General features: G+C 45.4%; 5 protein-coding genes across 5 annotated transcripts; 4 read left to right on the forward strand and 1 right to left on the reverse strand.

Annotated features, from left to right (window-relative positions):
* Positions 1-390: 390 nt before the first annotated feature.
* PGRI_054270 (Glycoside hydrolase, superfamily) lies at positions 391-2,821 on the forward strand (the record flags this gene model as incomplete). Its single annotated transcript, XM_040793140.1, has 3 exons — positions 391-432; positions 484-577; positions 645-2,821. 3 exons carry the CDS (start codon positions 391-393, stop codon positions 2,819-2,821), a joined length of 2,313 nt encoding a protein of 770 aa, XP_040645107.1.
* A 3,173-nt stretch (positions 2,822-5,994) lies between these two features.
* On the forward strand, positions 5,995-6,868 carry PGRI_054280 (uncharacterized protein; the record flags this gene model as incomplete). Its single annotated transcript, XM_040793141.1, has 3 exons — positions 5,995-6,563; positions 6,618-6,752; positions 6,814-6,868. 3 exons carry the CDS (start codon positions 5,995-5,997, stop codon positions 6,866-6,868), a joined length of 759 nt encoding a protein of 252 aa, XP_040645108.1.
* Positions 6,869-11,072: 4,204 nt separating this feature from the next.
* On the forward strand, positions 11,073-11,962 carry PGRI_054290 (uncharacterized protein; the record flags this gene model as incomplete). Its single annotated transcript, XM_040793142.1, has 3 exons — positions 11,073-11,388; positions 11,489-11,596; positions 11,667-11,962. 3 exons carry the CDS (start codon positions 11,073-11,075, stop codon positions 11,960-11,962), a joined length of 720 nt encoding a protein of 239 aa, XP_040645109.1.
* Positions 11,963-12,147: 185 nt separating this feature from the next.
* Positions 12,148-13,951, reverse strand: PGRI_054300 (transcription factor domain-containing protein; the record flags this gene model as incomplete). The annotated part of the gene is made up of 4 exons (XM_040793143.1): positions 12,148-12,395; positions 12,664-13,249; positions 13,333-13,779; positions 13,928-13,951. The coding sequence occupies 4 exons, from the start codon at positions 13,949-13,951 to the stop codon at positions 12,148-12,150; spliced, it is 1,305 nt and encodes a 434-aa protein (XP_040645110.1).
* Positions 13,952-16,848: 2,897 nt separating this feature from the next.
* Positions 16,849-18,080, forward strand: PGRI_054310 (NmrA/HSCARG family protein; the record flags this gene model as incomplete). The annotated part of the gene is made up of 5 exons (XM_040793144.1): positions 16,849-16,893; positions 16,969-17,454; positions 17,536-17,725; positions 17,777-17,949; positions 18,006-18,080. 5 exons carry the CDS (start codon positions 16,849-16,851, stop codon positions 18,078-18,080), a joined length of 969 nt encoding a protein of 322 aa, XP_040645111.1.
* Between the last annotated feature and the right edge of the window lie 498 nt (positions 18,081-18,578).

Genomic DNA, 18,578 nt, shown 5'->3' on the forward strand with positions numbered 1-18,578 from the left:
AAAGCTCTCTCGAGCTGGGAAAGTACTAGTGTCACTCATAGCAGTACACGGTGTCCAGGCATCTCTTTGCACCGGTAAGAGCTCATCGACGACAGCCTACAATGCATCAACAAAGTATCTTGGATGTTATTTAGATCCCAGTGTGAAGATCTTGACAGCAGCGAAACTTAGCACGATTATTATGACACCACAGTATTGTGCCAACTGGTGTGGCCAACGGGGGTTTGACTATGGAGGTATAGAATTTGGGACGTAAGTGGACCACGCTTTGGCTAATGTGAATGTTATATACAACTACCCAAACTTACAATTGAATAGGCAATGCTTTTGCGGTATTATGCCTGACTTCACCACCGCGACCAAGACCAATGAAACCAGCTGCAACTCGAAATGCGCGACCGACCCATCAAGCTCATGCGGAGCGACCTATGTGTAAGTCAAATACAGAAGGGTAACATGACTCCTGTTTTCTAATATTTATAGGATGTCTTTATATCAAATCTTAAATCCGCAAGAGAACACAACGAGCACTGGTTTCGTGCCGGCCTGTCAAACGCACCCTCTCTGCAGTCACGCAGTCTGTGACACTTCGAGAACCATTACTGAGCGAGTGAGCTCACTTGTTAACTCTTTGACATTGGAAGAAAAGATCCTTAATCTTGTCGATGCTTCCGCGGGATCAGAACGCCTTGGATTGCCACCATACGAATGGTGGAATGAAGCAACCCATGGTGTTGGCTCCGCACCAGGTGTGCAATTCACCTCAAAGCCAGCCAATTTTAGTTATGCCACCAGCTTCCCTGCACCGATCCTGACAGCGGCCTCCTTCGATGATGCTCTAATTCGTGAAATAGCTGATGTAATTGGCAAGGAAGGCCGAGCATTTGCCAACAACGGGTTTTCTGGATTCGATTTCTGGGCTCCAAATATCAATGGTTTCCGAGATCCTCGCTGGGGTAGAGGACAAGAGACACCCGGTGAGGATATATTTGTTGCGCAGAGCTATGTCCGCAATTTCGTCCCGGGACTCCAGGGTGACGACCCTGAGGACAAGCAGGTTATTGCCACATGCAAGCACTTTGCTGTCTATGACTTGGAGACAGGCAGATACGGGAATAACTATAATCCTACCCTGCAGGACCTGGCTGACTACTTCCTGCCTCCATTCAAGACCTGCATACGCGATACAGGAGTAGGAAGCATCATGTGTGCATACAACTCAGTTTCCGGAATCCCAGCTTGTGCGAATGAATACCTTCTCGAAGAGGTGCTGAGAAAGCACTGGAATTTTACTGCAGATTATAACTATGTCGCGTCTGACTGCGGAGCAGTCACAGATATCTGGCAATATCACAACTTCACTGACACCGAAGAGGGCGCGGCCTCCGTTGCTCTAAATGCCGGAGTTGATTTGGAATGCGGCTCTTCGTACCTGAAGCTCAACGAATCTCTTGCAGCGAAACATACTTCGGTCCAAACCATGGACAAAGCCCTGACAAGGCTATATTCGGCACTGTTTACGGTAGGCTTCTTCGATAGCGGAAAGTACAGTGATCTCGGCCCTTCGGATGTCTCTACCCCTGCTGCACAAGCTCTCGCGTATGAGGCTGCAGTCGAAGGCATGACGCTTCTCAAAAATGACAAACTTCTTCCCCTGGGTCCTTCAAATAAATTCAAACGTGTTGCCGTTGTTGGACCATTTGCAAACGCCACAACTCAGATGCAAGGAGGCTACTCAGGGATTGCACCATACATAATAAGCCCATTGGAAGCATTCGAGGGCCACCATGGATGGAAAGTAAATTATGCTCCAGGCACTGCGATCAACAACCAGAGCACTACTGGATTCGACTTGGCTCTTGCAGTCGCAGAGAAGTCTGATTTGATAATCTACCTCGGTGGCATTGACAATTCTATGGAGGCCGAAACACTTGACCGAACCTCGCTCACTTGGCCAGCAAATCAACTCGATCTCATCGAAAACCTATCAAAGCTTTCTAAACCTATGATTGTTGTCCAATTTGGTGGTGGCCAGCTTGATGACAGCACCATCCTCCATAATAAAGGAATTCAAGCTCTGATTTGGGCCGGATATCCCAGTCAAAGTGGTGGTCCTGCTCTGCTTGATGTCCTACTTGGCAGAAGATCATTGGCTGGTAGACTGCCAGTCACACAATATCCAGCCAGCTATGCCGATGAAGTCAGCATTTTTGACATCAACCTTCGCCCTAATCCGGATGGTTCATATCCTGGACGAACGTACAAATGGTACACCGGAAAGCCTGTGATCCCATTCGGCTACGGGCTTCACTACACGAAATTCCACTTTGAGTGGGAGGAGACTTTGGATACTGAGTATAACATTCAGCGGCTTGTTGCATCCTGCCAGAAAAACATCAATGGCCCGGTTAACGACAACACGCCCTTTGCCACTGTCAAAGCACGGGTAAAAAATGTTGGCCATGAGACTTCCGATTATGTTAGTTTGTTGTTCCTTTCGAGCGACAATGCAGGTCCGACTCCCCGACCAAATAAATCCCTGGTGTCGTACTTGCGACTCCACAATATAACAAGTGGAAGCGAAGAAGTATCAGAGTTACCTCTTACCCTCGGATCATTGGCTAGAGCCGATGAGAATGGAAACCTCGTTATTTTCCCAGGGCATTACAAGATTGCATTGGACATATTTGAAAGCTTGGTTTTCGAATTTTCGCTACAAGGGCAACCCGCGGTGATCGATACAATCCCCATGCCTAATGCACAGTATAATTTTACTGTGCCAGTTCATATTGAGCCACCGTCCACTGAAGCACATTCATGATATCTTATTCCTATTATTGTTCTTGGTGGATTTATTGCCAAACAATAGATCGTCAATGGATCCCAGAATACCCCAGAAATTCTTCGTAGTATAAGCACGAATTATATAACTCGAAAACTAGAAAGTAAAAGATTACATCAAATGCCCCCAACCTCAATCAGGATAATAACAAGTCATAGAAAGAAACTTCGGCGTATCAAATTTGCCCCGATTCTGACATTTATCACCCATATAAGCATTCGAATGATGGTCACTATGATCACACTTCTTGTTATTGTATACAGTGCAGATACCACCCTTAAACACCCAGGATTGAGGATCTTCGAGGGTGCCAGAATCACAATTAGTGTTAGTGTCGCCGCCATTTGTAAACCATTTGCAGGAAACATTCGTATCTGAGTTTTTGTTGCTTAGACCTCCGTGCAGGTTCAGGCACTTATTCGAGTAGCCCACATTGTGTCCTTGCAGTAGGTAGTAGTCGCCCTTGCAGTCCTTCTTGCTGTACATTATGAGTGACCATGTTGCCGCTGGTTTGGTGGCGCTGCTTGTTTTTGTTTGGGATGATTTGGTTGACTTCGTGGATGTGGTTTTCTTGGTGGATGAAGTTTTGGTAGTCTTGGTGGTTGATGTAGGTTTGGGGACAGACTTGGTTGTGCTGGTCAATGTGGTCTTACTAGTGGAGGTAGTCTTGCTAGTAGATGCGGTCTTGATACTAGAAGAGGTCTCACTACTAACAGGCTTCTGAATAGATTGAGTTGTGCTAGTAGGTGTGGTCGTCTTTTTCAACGTTGTCCGTTCAGTGGGATGGGTGCCAGTGGATATAGGTATTGCTGCAGGGGGGTGGGCCACAGAAGTGCAAAAGTCCGGAGTAGTTCCACAAAGACCCCACGAAGCGCAATTTTGAGATATTAGATTCAGACTCAGAAAGATTTTCAACCTCTCAACTTACACATTCGTTGGCCGGACATGGATTCAAAGATCCCAGCTCAGACCAGATGTTGGGGCGTGTTGTTCCAGGCACCTGGGGGCCACAAACAGCATTTGGAAGCGCAACTGGCATTATAGGCTCTCCAGAACTAAGGCAGATGAGAGTACCCTGTGGTAGGTGTCCGCATCCAGACCATGCCCAGCTTCGAGCGTTGTAGGTTTCGATATCAGCCACGGCGATAGAATGTGCCTGAGCAATTATAGAGCAAGTTTCGCCAGCCTGGACAGTATATATGTAACAAATACCATTGCTACTTGCTTGGGGTGCAGCCGCAACAGCTGCGCCTGATGTTGCTGTCAGACAGACTAAAATGATGCCGATGAAAGCAACGAAGTTGCGAAGGAGGAAGCACTCCATCACTGGAACTGTTTGAGAACACAGTTACCCTTCTTTTCTCTTTTTCTTCAAGGAAGCAGTGCTCATCTTTATCTGTTCAAAGAGGTGGAAATGCGCCAGACTGCCAAGGATAGATGCATGAATGAATGAATGTGACATTGCCGTGGGTGGGCAAACGCCCTATGAAAGAACTATGATGTGGTTCCAGGGTCATTGGCGTATACTGAAACAATTTGTCGCAAGGTCGAGGGTTGACACCCCAGTGTTTTCTTTGTTTTTTCGCTGCTCACTGCATAGCCTTCCTGGGTTGTTCTATGAAGGCTTTGTCTAACCCCTCCTAAATAATAGCAAAAAACACTTCGATTCATTTTCGGATGGTAATGTTGCACACCGAGTCACTTCTTTATAAATGCGTTGGGCTAGATGATTCGAAGTCGTTAGCACCCTTTCCCCCTCTCTTGCAAACCAAGTACAACTTGAAGGCTATTGATACCACTCGCAGCTCATTTGGACCAAACATGTGTTGGTATTTGAAAATCAAGGTAGATACATCCAACAGTCACATTGTGGACCTCAAATCCACAATCTGCAATTAGAATCAAACATTTATCCCCAGATAAATTACATACATAAATACATGGATACAAGACCGGAATATCAACGGCCCGGAAACAAATAAAATATAGTCACGTGAAATGACTAATCAGTGGCTCACCCCGGATTCGACCCACTCAGGGATAGATCTCGGTCCGAAGCTCAGTGGAACCACACCCAGGATCTAGGTTCCTCAAACAGAATAGATTTGGAAATCTTTTGCTCACTCCTCGTAACTTACATGAATCATGAATAAAACCATCGACACGCTTGGCTACTAGCTAGAACAGAGAGGGAAAGATAGAAGGAACATCAATCTAGGTAGGAGCAAAGGTTCTATCTTCTCAAGCAGAAAGATTGCCTCAAATACCTGCTGTGGGGCCGACTACCAAACGCTCAGGACTGGCTTGGAATCTGCAAACTGCGATAACACCTACCAAATCTCCCTCGAGATTAAATGCGGTTAGGTAGATGGCTTGGGAGGTCCGACTGAATCAAGTCTGGCGTTGGATATCTAATTTTGGAGATTCTTCAAATGACGACATTTCTGCAAGCGTTGGTTTAATATGTTAGTCGAGCTGTGATACCTTTGGTTTCCAGGCTGCTTTGAGAAGTATACGATGAATATGTACTGCATAGCTCCGCTAGACAGCACATGGTCCATGATAGTCATAAATTATTACTGTCCTGGGATACTGCCAAGCATTATGCTCAGCCTTGGAGGTTCTATGGGCAACTATAGTATGTGATGTAATCCCAAATATAGTTAAAATAAAGTGGTAAAAGAGGGGCTCTTTACTGAATGGAGTGATATCCCCGAAAATGAAAGGGGCGCAGGTACACTCTATATATTGGTATTACCTCCAGGAATAGATAAAAGCTCTTGGCTAATTGCTCACATTACCCCAGCTAATCATACGGAGTAGTGCTCGCAAAAACGCCTCCCGCCCCCAAGTGGATTAGCGAGATCGCCCACATATTACCTTAGTTAATCGTAGTAGTCACGAAATAGCCCCATTTCGCATCTCCTATCACGTCATATAAAATTGTGCAGGATCAAAGCTCGGAGTCTGCCTACATCCTTTGCATCCTAGATGACATCAGTTCCGACAGCTCACTGGGGGCTACTGGGTTTGGTTATTGCGATATATTTAACCAAAGGTATATAACTGGGCATCTTCCCCCATCGATTATCAGGATATCATCTTCATCAAACTCTGGTTTACAAAAACTCCCATCAAAATTGACCTTCAGTATGAAGTCATCCTGGCTATATCCTCTTAGCACAATGGCGTATTGTGCCATTGTTGCCGCAAATCCTTTGCCCATACACGAGCTTTCAAACAATGTCACTGATATTGTCACCCTTGATCCAGAACCCGACATGCTAGATAAACGCAATAATCCTGTCGTTATCCTTGGACTAGGAGTTTCTGCCTTTATTCAAGCCGCTGGAGAGGCTGGTGGACTGACCTTGGGTTCACTGGCAAGTACTCTTACCAACGTTTTCCAGCCAAAAGAGGCTCCGTGGGAAAACAGCGACGCATATTGCACGATCTACATCCGGACTCAGGGAGGTGGTAAGTGCCACATGGAAGTCGAGCCTGGCCATGCAGGCGGGGGCCAGACCAAGCAAGTGCACGATGATTGGGACTGCGCCTGGAACGACTTAGACAGTGCACCTCCGATGGATTCCTTCAACGATCCCGGAATTGGTGAGTTCCGTGTTCAATTTGCTGCAACGGACAAAGCCACATACGGTGGCTCTCCGAAATGCGTCTCGGAAGGTCTTTGCTCTCCACGACTAGAGTTCCAGAGGAAAGGGTGGGTCTAATTTCCTCTCTCAGCCTAAAAACGCCCACTGACATTTGGTTTTAGGTTCTTCATGAGAATTGACAGCTGGGAGAGCCAGGGAACTGTCTCCAAGAGGCAATATAGTGGTGACTATGGCGGCGTTTGTTCCACCTACGTTGAAGATCAATTCAGCTCCGGTGGTCATAAACTTGCAACCAAGTAAGTGACTCATACCTAGAATCTAGAATAAGGATAGCAAAGCTAACTTTTGTCTTTTCAGATGTGCTGTCCCTTGCGAAAATCAGAACGTTCTACCCGACTCAACCCCCCCTTAAGATCCGTCTAGGGTATTTTGGAACCCTTGGTCACTATGTGGTAAGGACCGAATTGAGAGGAGAGAGTTGTCCTGAATCTCCAACCTCGAGCATTAAATGGGGATTTTGTGTGTTTGCGTCGGATCGAAGCCTCGCACTAGGCATATATTTAACACTGTGTTTTATTATTTGAAAATAATATACTATAAAACAGGCTGTTTGCCCAAATTACTAAAATGCCCTCCCCCTTATATTGTAGAGTGTGAAATTCTAAGCTCTGGTCAATTTACCGGGTGCTGTCACCAAATAAGAATTGAAAATCCCTTGGTACGTCCACCAATTCCTAATATAAGTAAGACAAGGTCATCATCCCATTGTTGAAAATAGTGTTTACATCAGATATTATTCACTCCTAGACTATTTCAGGTCTTTGTTATGCAGTTAAAGTACGCTGGACGGGGCTGAGGAATCGACGAATACCAGACTTACGAAATAGCCTTAAGCTTAACTACTTACCGTAAATCATTAGTTATCCCTGGTTATGTGTAGAGAAGTTAGTTTTCTTAAATAAAACACCATTAAAATCTCTATTGAGCCAAATATATTGGATGATTAAAGTCTTATGTCGTCAAGGACAGAGACCGCATGAGCGACCGGCTATTCTTGTAAATAGATGAAACGAAATCGAGAACTAAAACAAGCAATTAGCAGATTAAAAGTATCCTATTATAATTTTTTTTGGGTCTAGAATATAAAATTTCTTTTGATTTGTTCGACTACGGAGTACCTGGGCCACACTTCGTTACAGTGGTGGATTTGACGAGAGAGCGAAGAGATGAGAGAAGTCTTGATTTTCCACATCAAAGAGAATCTAGTGAGTTAATCAACACACTATTTAACTAGTTCACTAGTTAAATGCTAGATAAAGCGTGCTGAATTCCTTCGTGGGCATTGGAGCATTGCAGATGATGTGTCTCAACAGAACTCCGCAGTTGAGGCCCATGTGGCTTATGTGGGCGAGTGGACTAATCACAATTCTCAAATAAATGGAAGGAAATAAGAACCAAGATAGAAAAACGAACTGATAACCCATTCTTCTTAAACTCACGTTCCATGTGTGTCTTTTGAGTCTAAAATATTAGACATTGCCAATAGATAAAATGGTAGCGTAAAAGAATACACACTTATAAGTTGTTATCACTGTGCTCAGTCACTGTTAACGGCTGGCTACTCGACGCAAACCAGAAATGAGTAGTAGGGATACCCTGGCAAGGGTGCCTAGGGAGTGTTGATTTTGTTCAAGTCGAGTACACTAGGGCCCACATCCACTCTCTGAAAACTGTACCGTGGAAATGAGCTGCACATCCCGCGTGGGGTGTGGGTCGTATTTTAAGATCGCGTGGCATTTCAAGTTTCTTTTTTCAAGTGTCGCATCAAAGCCATTGTTCGAACCCAGGCTCCTATTTACTCCATACGGAGTGTGTAGTACTTCACTTGAATACTGCCCCCAGCACTTGGTACTCGCACCCCCTATATGCCGTATGGAGTAGTCCGTATGCAGGCATATATTGACTAATCACATGAGATCCCTCGTTTTCATGCACGCGGATCATTACGAGTCCTATCTTGGATAGGTTAAAATAACCCCTGATCCGAAAGACATTTTCACCAAATAAGTATCTTTGCTTTTTGGAAGATAGAATACATAAGAAGTTGGCAACCCGAACTGCCGGGTTATACATCTCCAGATCTACGGAGCTGTGTCATTTTGTGTTTCCCTTTCATTTACAGCAGAAACGCAAAATGCCCAGCAATACTGCTACAGGTGACTTTGGCCCAGCGCCACCTGGGCTAGATCTGGCACAAAATCAGACAGGTGACCTGTTGGGAGCAGTTATTCCTGTGGCGGTGTTCGGAACCACTGCAGTTATACTGCGGTTAATTGTGCCGATGAAGACCAACGGGGCCAGGAAATTAGCTGTCGATGACTACCTAATCATTGCAGCTCTTTTATTCTCCTGGGGAACAGCGATATCCTGCTTTATAAGTGAGTCAAATATGAGTCGTGGCATGGTCAGTGGTTGGACACAGCACTTACACCAGACTCCCTAGGCATTCAGTATGGCAACGGTTATCATTTGCAATCCTTGACAAAAGGAGAGTTTATTACTGTTTGGAAAGTAAGAGAACTACCTGAACGAGGTGCTTGGAATAGACTTTGACAAAACAATTAGATACTCTTTGCCTATGTCATGATTTACGCTACGGCCGTCACCTGCACCAAAGCTTCGATTGTTTTGTTCTATGGCCGTATCTTCAACTTTCGCTGGTCACTAGGCATCTGCATGTTTTTGGTCATTGGGTATTGGGTCGCTGTTATCGTCACGGCTGCAGTGGCCTGCCGACCACTCCCATATTTCTGGCAGGCCTATACTGATCCTACTGCCATTGGTGTATGCATTGATGTACCAACATTCTTTTTTGCCAATGGAATTAGCGCTATGTTGATTGATGTGATAATACTGTGCATGCCGATGCCAACAATTTACAAGTTACAGATGCAATTGTCGCAGAAGGTAGCAGTCATGGGTATCTTGCTCTTAGGCAGTTTGTATGTACCCCCACGTCCTACTCCTCTACTACTATAACATGGAACCTGGCTAATTGACTCAGTGTTTGTGTGGCAAGCATTTGCCGGATCATCGCGCTTCAGGAAAATACCCACGGAACAGACGCTACGTGGACTATAGCGCCTGTGTTCATTTGGTCCTCCGTGGAACCCTTTGTTGGGATTATCTGCGCGTGCCTCCCGACATTTGGGCCTTTCTTTCGCCGGTGGTGCTCTAGAATTCGGACAGAGCGCTCATCAGACAGTCACAGCACTGATACAAGGGCTGAACATGTATCTGCTACGACGACCTGGCTCCGGAAATCCCGAGCAAAAAAGTCGCCGAAGGACTCATCATTCAGTATCAATGACTTTGGCTGTGTAGATGAGGTCCAATTAATAAATGATATAAATGCCACTCGGTCGCCGGGGGATAGGGCTGCGAGTTACCATGATGTGGAGCGAGGAGACACTATTTGTGCTATCACAGTCAAACAAGATGTGGATGTGACATGGGCCAAGTACAAAACAGGCAAAAAATGCTGATCTGGCCTTCAAATGTCACAGAGGGCCCTGGAGAGCCCATCATCTTTGTTGCAAATGACTTGGACTTTTTTTGGGATTATTGTGCGATATGTAATAGTCGTGTGGTAAATCGGAAACCAGGTAGTTGTAAGTCTCAATGGTAACAGTTATATAAATAGGAAAAGATGCATAAGTGGGGAAATGAGACAGAATCGTACAATATCTATTTCTAAACGTTGGTATGTTTCTGTTGCCGGAGTCAGGATTTACGTATCACCATAATTGAATCGTTCCTGTTCAGAAATGTGGCATGCTAGTTATCCATCCTACAGTTATGTAGGACCCAGTCGGAAGAGCTCTCAACGACGAAAAGACAAAGCCTACAATCCCCAGGTGTGTAATAATGTAGAAGTTAAAGCTAACAATAATAGCAATAAGCATAATCTCAAAGAGCGGCTAGGCAACTGAGGCCAATCATGAAGGAAGGAAGCAGGTCTTTGAGTTGGGGAGCGTTGCAACCTCTGTGAGACTACCCACAAGCATATCACGAACGCTGTAGCAAGAGATGAGATGTAGCCCAGGGAGGATCCATCGATGGATGGATAAAGGTTGTTGCAGATAAGGTTTCGCTTCTGGGCTGCAAGACCCAATAGGGGTAGTTCCTGGTCACGAGAGATAGGGGAGGTACCGTCTGGTAATTTTGTGTACATATCGATTGTCCTGAAGTCGTATTATAAATTACCTGTATTGTAGTTGGAAAGCGGTCCAGATTAGGTAAATCGCTTAGAATAACATCCAATCACACCTCGCATAGAATTTACTTTCCGGGAATCAGCTCCAAAGACCATGAGGTCAAACCTGACCCATTTGTTTTATATGGACTTGGCCCCTCGATGGAGCCTGCCAAGGTTCCAGCGCTCCAGGGCTTGGAAACCCCGATGACTAATCGGGGAAAGACCTCGGGAGGCCCCACAAAGTGGAGGATCTTCCCTATAGGCCGATGAAGTATGGCCATAAGCCTCACAGTACCTTCCTCATCCCCGATTCACTTCCCTTGTCTATATCTGAATTTGGGTGTTTTCTGGCAAGAATATGTCGCACTTCTGGATTACAAGGTCGGGGGTAGCAACATTCGGCAAGATTTCGACAGCAGCATCTCTAGCTGGCACAGCGGGCTGGCAGTTATGGACAATGAATTGCTATTTCGAGCCTTTTGGACCGAAAAATGATCCTCTGTTCCAGAGCCAATATTTCAAGCAGCACAATCCTGGAAATCATCCTTCGTTGAACGACTCTTGTGTGCGAAAGGTGCCGCTATCCCAAATCCCACCTGAGTTAATTGATGATGCCCTTAATGGTGGTTCCAAGCTCACCGAGAGGTTCTGCGCCGGCGTATGGGGCGGTTACGGTATGTTCTCTCGGGCTTCTAGGACGTTAAATGTTTGGAACCCACTAGGAAGCCGACAGGCGCTGTCATACTGACTCAACTTCATGTTTTCTACATACAGGATATGCCATCCAGCGGAAGATATTGGCTCGACTGGGAAGGGATGACTCCAACAAGGAATCGGTGCTGTGGGATAAGAAGCAGCTACTGAGCAGTACCTATGAAGAAGGTAGATATTTCACCAGACTTTCATGCTCGATAATGTTGAGTGTGGGGATATCACTAATGCGCTCATATAGGGACCAATGTAACTGATCACTTCATCGTCTCTGGGAAGACTCCTAGATCCATCATCTTGTGGGGAGCTCAGTCTCCATCGGAGAATCACGGGGTACCTCGGGACATGGAAAATATCGCCGAAATTACCACCGATATCGATCTCGACCGGGGCGTGGCCGAGTTCAGGCTGAAGAACATCTTTTACAACGGCGTGGAGCGAACGACGAAAGCACTGTTTCCGCCGCCAATCGTGTGGCTGCATTTTCAGTACTGCAAATTATTAGTTGAGGCGGGAGTAAGCCACTGCAGGGTGTAGATGGCTGCGGTGCATGGATACTATGCCATGCTACTTGTCTTCTTGCACGCTAACACTATCCCCTTCTTTGTGACATTGTCTCGAAAGAGGGCGTGAAACACCTCCCCCATCCCCGGCGTCCCTGTCAACGGTATGACGCGTATCATTGTTGTTGTTAAAACATACAGGTTCTGTGATAAACCCTTTTATTGATTTAAAGTACATGTATCCCCACGGAATTCCTTATGCGCCTTTGACACGGCGCACGACGCCAGTCTTGCAAGTTCTGTGGTAAATCCGTTCAGAAACCTCAGATGAATCATTTCGGCGGGAGTAAGATTTCGGATAGGAATTTTCTTTATCATGGCAGGAACCTCGTGTAAGATAGCCACGTCATGAGAACTCTCGTACTGTAGAGGATTTTTGAGGATGTTGCAGAAGAGAGCGAGGTTCGCTGCCAACATATAGAAGAGCAGTACCCTAATTAAGTTGAAGGAAACAGCGGTCAGTGATGAAAAGAGACGTATGCAGAGCGACAGAGTTTAAGCCTTACCAAAAGCAATCCCCTTTTAACTCAGGTAACCTGGCTTGAAGGAGCAAAAATGTTGAGCGACAGGCCGTGTTGGAAAGATTTACGCTGGAACTTATTCCCTCCAATCCAACTCCAGCATCAAGCTTGGATATATTGCGCCTGTCACTTGCTTGATGGATTATAGACATACAGTGGTAATATGCAAGTCGGAGGATCACTTCTTGCGTATTCAAAGTTGCTTTGGTCGACATATCCGACGAGAAGCACAGCATTGGCCGAATCTTGGAATCGAGTGATAGCCTCCACTCCTCTAGCGCCGCATCAAGGCATCTAATGCTCTCGAGGATCTGACAGTCCGATTTGAAGCTGGCGTTAACTGAGTACAGGGTATTGTAGGCATCTGATTTGATCTTAGAAAGCCGCAGATCCCAAGGGTAAAGAGGAAGTGTATGATCGTCGGGTTTTAGATCATCCCGTTGGATGTTGGAGTTTTGCAGACGAACATACTCCAAAGGCAATGATAGATCGCAATCGAGGTCATTGATGGATGCGGGCTGGCCCATCCTAAGAGAAATATCCTTGTCGAACGAGTAACACACCCAGAAAAGATCCCGCACATGATACTCAACATTAGCCTTGTTATATGGCATCAAATGAACAGATGATTTGACACCAGCTGGATTCGTATGGGCTCCTAGTTTATATAAAAGTCGCGAGGCAATGGAGATGGAGACTGCAGCTGATTGAAGATCACCCAAAAAATATTGAACAAGTATCTGGTGGTTTGTCAGTGGCCGTTCATTCCAAGCGCCCTGAAAATTGTAATTTTCGAGAGCATCACCGAAAGTAATTCACTTACAAGCATTACCAGCGCTTGAAGGCCATCGACTGTCATCTCTTGAACGATATGGGGCACTGCTTTCTGGGCTGCAGAAGCATAGGACCCACAGTTTACAGGCCCATGCATGTTGTCGTCAAAACCAAACAGGTTTACGAGCGCGATGAAAGAGTAGACACAAGCATCGGCACTGGTATGACCAAACACACCGCGTGGCCCACAAGCAAGGTCTAATGTCTTCATAAAGAGAGATTTGCTAATGACGGGGAATACAAGGCTCATGAACGATGAGGTAAACCGTAGAACATACATGTCAAGAATCTCTCGCCGAGGTAGTTCGGGAGTAATGTCTCCTGACACAGTAGCGTAATCATGTAATCGATGCGGATTTGCCCATGGAAGCTCAGATGCGCTCAGTTTCGCATAATTGACTTCTTCTCCCGCCTGATGTTGAATCCATCTTAAGCCCTGTTCAGAAAGTAGATGAATCCCATTGAAAAGTGTTACATTTTCGTGGGAGGTCAGAGATCTGAACAGCCCGGGAGATTGAACTGGTGTTAAATTTGGTGCTGCACCGGTACCTACGTACAATTGAATCAGTACATGTAATTCATACCGAAGGCTCGAGCCTTGAGTTCATATAACGACAAGAGAGAGGACTGTGTGAGATACCTGACTCTGATTGCACAGTGCTGCCAAGTGAAGGCAAACGGATGTGATGCCTGACATATTCAATTAGCTGAGAGCTTTCAAATCTTCGGTCGCCCTAGCAGAGAGGCTAGGTGAAACAATGCAAAGCACGGCCCATTTATTGCCCAATCAAGATGTATAGCTAGACTGGGTATACATTTATTCCATACCTTGAGTCAATTCGTCCTGGAATTCGGTTGAAAGTACAGGCGAGGCTGTGGTGCTTGCACCAGTTGCACTGCGGAAAATCCCCGTCACATTTAATCTATAAAACAGCAATACGAAGCAGTATTAGCATGATTGTATGACAAAACTTCTGTGTACGACAAATACGCTCGCGGCTTATGCGGTCTGATTAGTAGTATTAAAAGAAGTACGGGTTGCACTTTACCTTCCTCTGGAAACAAGCATCGCATGCCCTACGCCTATGTCCGTCAGGAAGACGCAAAGCTTTCCTTGCCATAATTGAGGAAGAGGCCGCAGACAGTTCTCGGCAGCCCTAAAAGACCGAAAGTCCTGAAAGCGATCTCGTTAGCTGGGTAGATCTTTTCCAGCAAAAAGGTGCACGCGCATGATTCGATATTACGTAAGATCGCCTTCACGCCAGGGAATTATTACAGACACGCACATCTTGCTAGTAGCACGGCACATCCTACCTATATTTATTATGCATAATCAATTTTAGTCGAGATCATTCCATCCATTGATACATTTTAGAGTGAATATTACACAATATGCCGTGATAATAGCAAAGTGTGCGTGTCTGTAGCAATTCCCTTTGCGCCAGGTCATCTACGTCATTTGCCCGCTGAGTAAGCGGGCACTAATTGCAGGACTCCACTTCAGTTCCTGTGGTTTCAAGTGGGTACTGCCCTAAAGCCGACAACAATCCGATCTGGCAAGAATGCCATTGAAATTTTGATGCTTTTCAATACTAAGTACAGCTCTCTGACATAATGAGATTACACCACTTTAAATACTGAATACATTTACACTGTGGTGTAGCTGGATAATTAAAGTCCTTTGGATAAAGTTTTGTTTCTTTCTGAAGCTTTTGCGGGTAAACAGGTTGGGCTGGCGGAAGAGGTTACGGATACATACATATCAACTACTACTGCTATTTTTCATGTTGATTGTAATTGCGCTCAAGTCTCAAAAATAGCTTGCTAGTCTCGAAATTACACGAAATGAATTGCAGACAACATGAAAAAAAGATTGCTGCAGACCTTGGGAGTTAAATAGCATCTAAAACCATGATCGGCATATATAACCTCCCAGGCGAAGACTCCTAAGTGAATAATAGTTTGGTTTGGTTGTGCTCCAAATATTACCATGGCAAGGTATCGCCGTTAAACTGCATGAACTTCCCGGAGGTTGTAATCTTTGTTGACACCTTGATCTTCACGCACGGAAATTGGAAAGACAAACTTAGTATATCTCTTGGAATGCAAGCGAATTATTCTTAGACATACCTGTTTGACGATTCCCTCAACGCTTTCAGCAATAGTCACCGGGGCCTCGGCTAAGCCACCGTACTGGGCACCCCGGTTACCCATGTCAGTTTGAACAAATCTTAAGGGAAAAAGGAGTCAGACATAATTAATTTGTCGAATGAGAGGCACAAAAATTACCCAGGGTCAATTGAAAAAGCGATCAAGGTATCATCCTCTCCGTGGATCTTCTTTATAAGATAATTACCCCCGACCTTTGAAACTCCGTATGCAGCGGTCAATGACGGCGAGTTTGTTAATCCATCAATACTTGCCAGTGAGGTGGAAATATACACAAATTTAGGCTGATTGCTGACTTTCAACAATGGCGCAGTTGCTCTGAACAATCTCAGTAGGCCCAATGTGTTCACCTCAAAGTGGGCCATCAAATCGGAGTCTTCCATCTCATGTATAGATCCCCAATGGTTGCAAATTCCTGCGTTGGCGATGACCACATCAATGTGTTCAACCGAATTTTCCTTTTGAATTTGCAAGACAGATTCAGCGGCACTTGAGGGATCGTTCAAATTAAGTTGGGAGATAATCAATTTCGAGTTCAGCCCCTTGGGTAGTGCAGACAATTCGCACGTGCTCTCAATTGAAACATCTCGGACTGTTGCAATGACAGTGGTATTTGGCATGGCAAGGTATGTTGTAGCCAAACCTTTTCCAATGCCTATTTATCTAGTTAATTAGAGTAGGTCCGAAGTGAGAACAGTATTACCTCCCTCTGTTGGTCCCCGTGATAAGAATTATTGTAGGCTTCATCGTGAAATTCAAGTAATACACACTGCGTCTCTTGCGACAAAGGCTTTTGTCGGGTAGTGGTGTTTGAATTGGTGTGCGAACAAGCCAGCACTCGGTATTTAAGGAAATAAAATCGGTTGTTCGGGTGTCCGAGATTCTAAATTCCCGATGCTGTGATCCACTTACTGATGCCCAGGTGAGTCTCCCCGCTTAATAATCGGGGTTGTTTGAATCCTAAGGCTTGTCGTAGTGGATATATCGCGGAGATTGGACTTTCTTGGGAGGAAAATAAGCTGCTCCTATCTCGCTCGTTTCCGTTATGGGCGGAGTGTTGTCCGAAACATCCTCGCACAATGCTCAACTCCATAGAGCAATGCAATGTCCACTCCATGATCCATTCGGCTTATAAATTTCTTCTCCGAATAATGTTTATATTGCGGGAGTTCGGGTTTTGGCAAGTTCCGCAAGGTGCGGTGAAACAAGCTACAAAAAGAGTGTCCAATATATAAAGAGCTCTTTCCTCGCATCGGATACTTCTAAAAAAACATTCCTCATACTCCTGACTCTTGCAAGTGTTTTACGGAAGCCACCCATAAAGCATTAACCCACCATGGCCCCTCAAAAGGTTGTTGTCATTGGAGCTACTGGCTCACAGGTTCGTTCATCAAAATCTTCTCTATATAGTTGATCGGGTGATTCTAAAATTTTGTCTTCAATGGGGTGTTTCTAGGGTGGAGCTGTTGTTAAAGAGCTCCTTGAACATCCCGACAGCTATCAAATCCGAGCCCTCACTCGCAACACTGCAAAACCAGCCGCCCAAGCCTTGGCTAAGCTGGGAGTGGAGCTGTGCTGTGTCGATCTGAACAGCGGACGTGATGCCCTTGCAGCCGCATTCTCCGGTGCCGATTCCATATATGCTCTGACCGACTTCTGGCAGACGCAGTCAGCAGATGACGAGATCGCGCAGGGGAAAGCGATCGCCGACGCGGCCGCTCAGACGACGACGCTCAAGCACCTCATTTGGAGCGCTCTTCCTGACCCTGTCAAGCTGTCAGGTGGGCTGTTCTTGAACGTCCATCACTGGAAGGGCAAGAGTTTGGTAACGGAGTATATCCGGGACTCAAAACCCGAACTTTGGGCCAAGACCACGACAATCCTCTTTCCGAACTACTTCGAAAACTGTTTGACTATGCCAGACAGGTACCTTCCGGTTAAGGTCAGTGCGCAGCTCTCAATATCTATTATATTTTATATATACATTAGTACGTGTTATCTTACTCATTCAACTTTCATATAGGATGCGTCTGGAATCTACACTCTCAAGTTTCCACACGGCCCAGAGACCGTTATGCCTAATGTCGCCATTGCCGACACTGGTAAGCTTGTGCGTACTATATTTGAGGCGGGCTCGCAATATTTCAAAAAGACTATTGCGTTCTATTCACAAAGCTTGTCAGAGGCGGACAAACTGGCTACAATCGGAAAGCGTATGTTAGGTCATCGGTATCAAAATCTTTCTCAAATTAATATTTGTTTAGGCTATAACATTCCTACATCTTACCAAAAGTCTAGCTCCAGCGAGTTCCAGAGGCTTCTTCAGTCCCATAATGGGTTGTCTGAGGAAATTGCGCTTGACTTTACTGAGCAGCTGATGATCTTTGAGGAGTGCGGCAATGTCTACGCAAGCGAAGAATTTGTGCAGGCCTCCGAGGTACGTATAAATCCAAGCAAAAATGGCGAAAGTGGGTGCTGACTGCTATCTTCTAGATTCCGGGCTTAAACCTCAAAACCTGGACTGAATTCCTTGATGAGCATAACTTGCCTTTGAAGGGTCTAAATTAAAGTGGACACGCACATCAGACTCTTCGAGTTTCGATAGGGGGGCTATCGTTTAACAGTTATGACAACCCCTTTGATCTTGTTGTAATTCTCCCAGGATACGAGATAGGTTCAAAAGAGCAGACAGGAAAGGGCAAATTCAATGAGCTATTCGTGTCCATTGACAAAGAGGCAGAATGCCAGAGAGGGGGGGGGGGGTTCAAAAAATATGATAACAACTAAGGAGTTAGTTATTGACGAAGACTGGGAGAGGTTGAAGTTGAATAGTATCCCACTTGCTAGTCATGTGCCTTCCTTCCTATTTAGGAATATCCGTACCTGCCAAGTTCACGTGCACCACCTACCTTGCGTAGAGTATGATTTTGATTCTGTAAACTCCCCAGACACCAAACCCACTGAAATCAACATCAATTTCATCATTAAATTTCCATTTGCTTTAGCAGTGAGTCTTCCTAGAACTCTTTCCAACTTCTTCGAGGTCTTTTGCTAATACGGTCTACA

This window comes from Penicillium griseofulvum (assembly GCF_001561935.1).
Source record: "Penicillium griseofulvum strain PG3 chromosome Unknown contig_84, whole genome shotgun sequence".
Taxonomy (NCBI): domain Eukaryota; kingdom Fungi; phylum Ascomycota; class Eurotiomycetes; order Eurotiales; family Aspergillaceae; genus Penicillium; species Penicillium griseofulvum.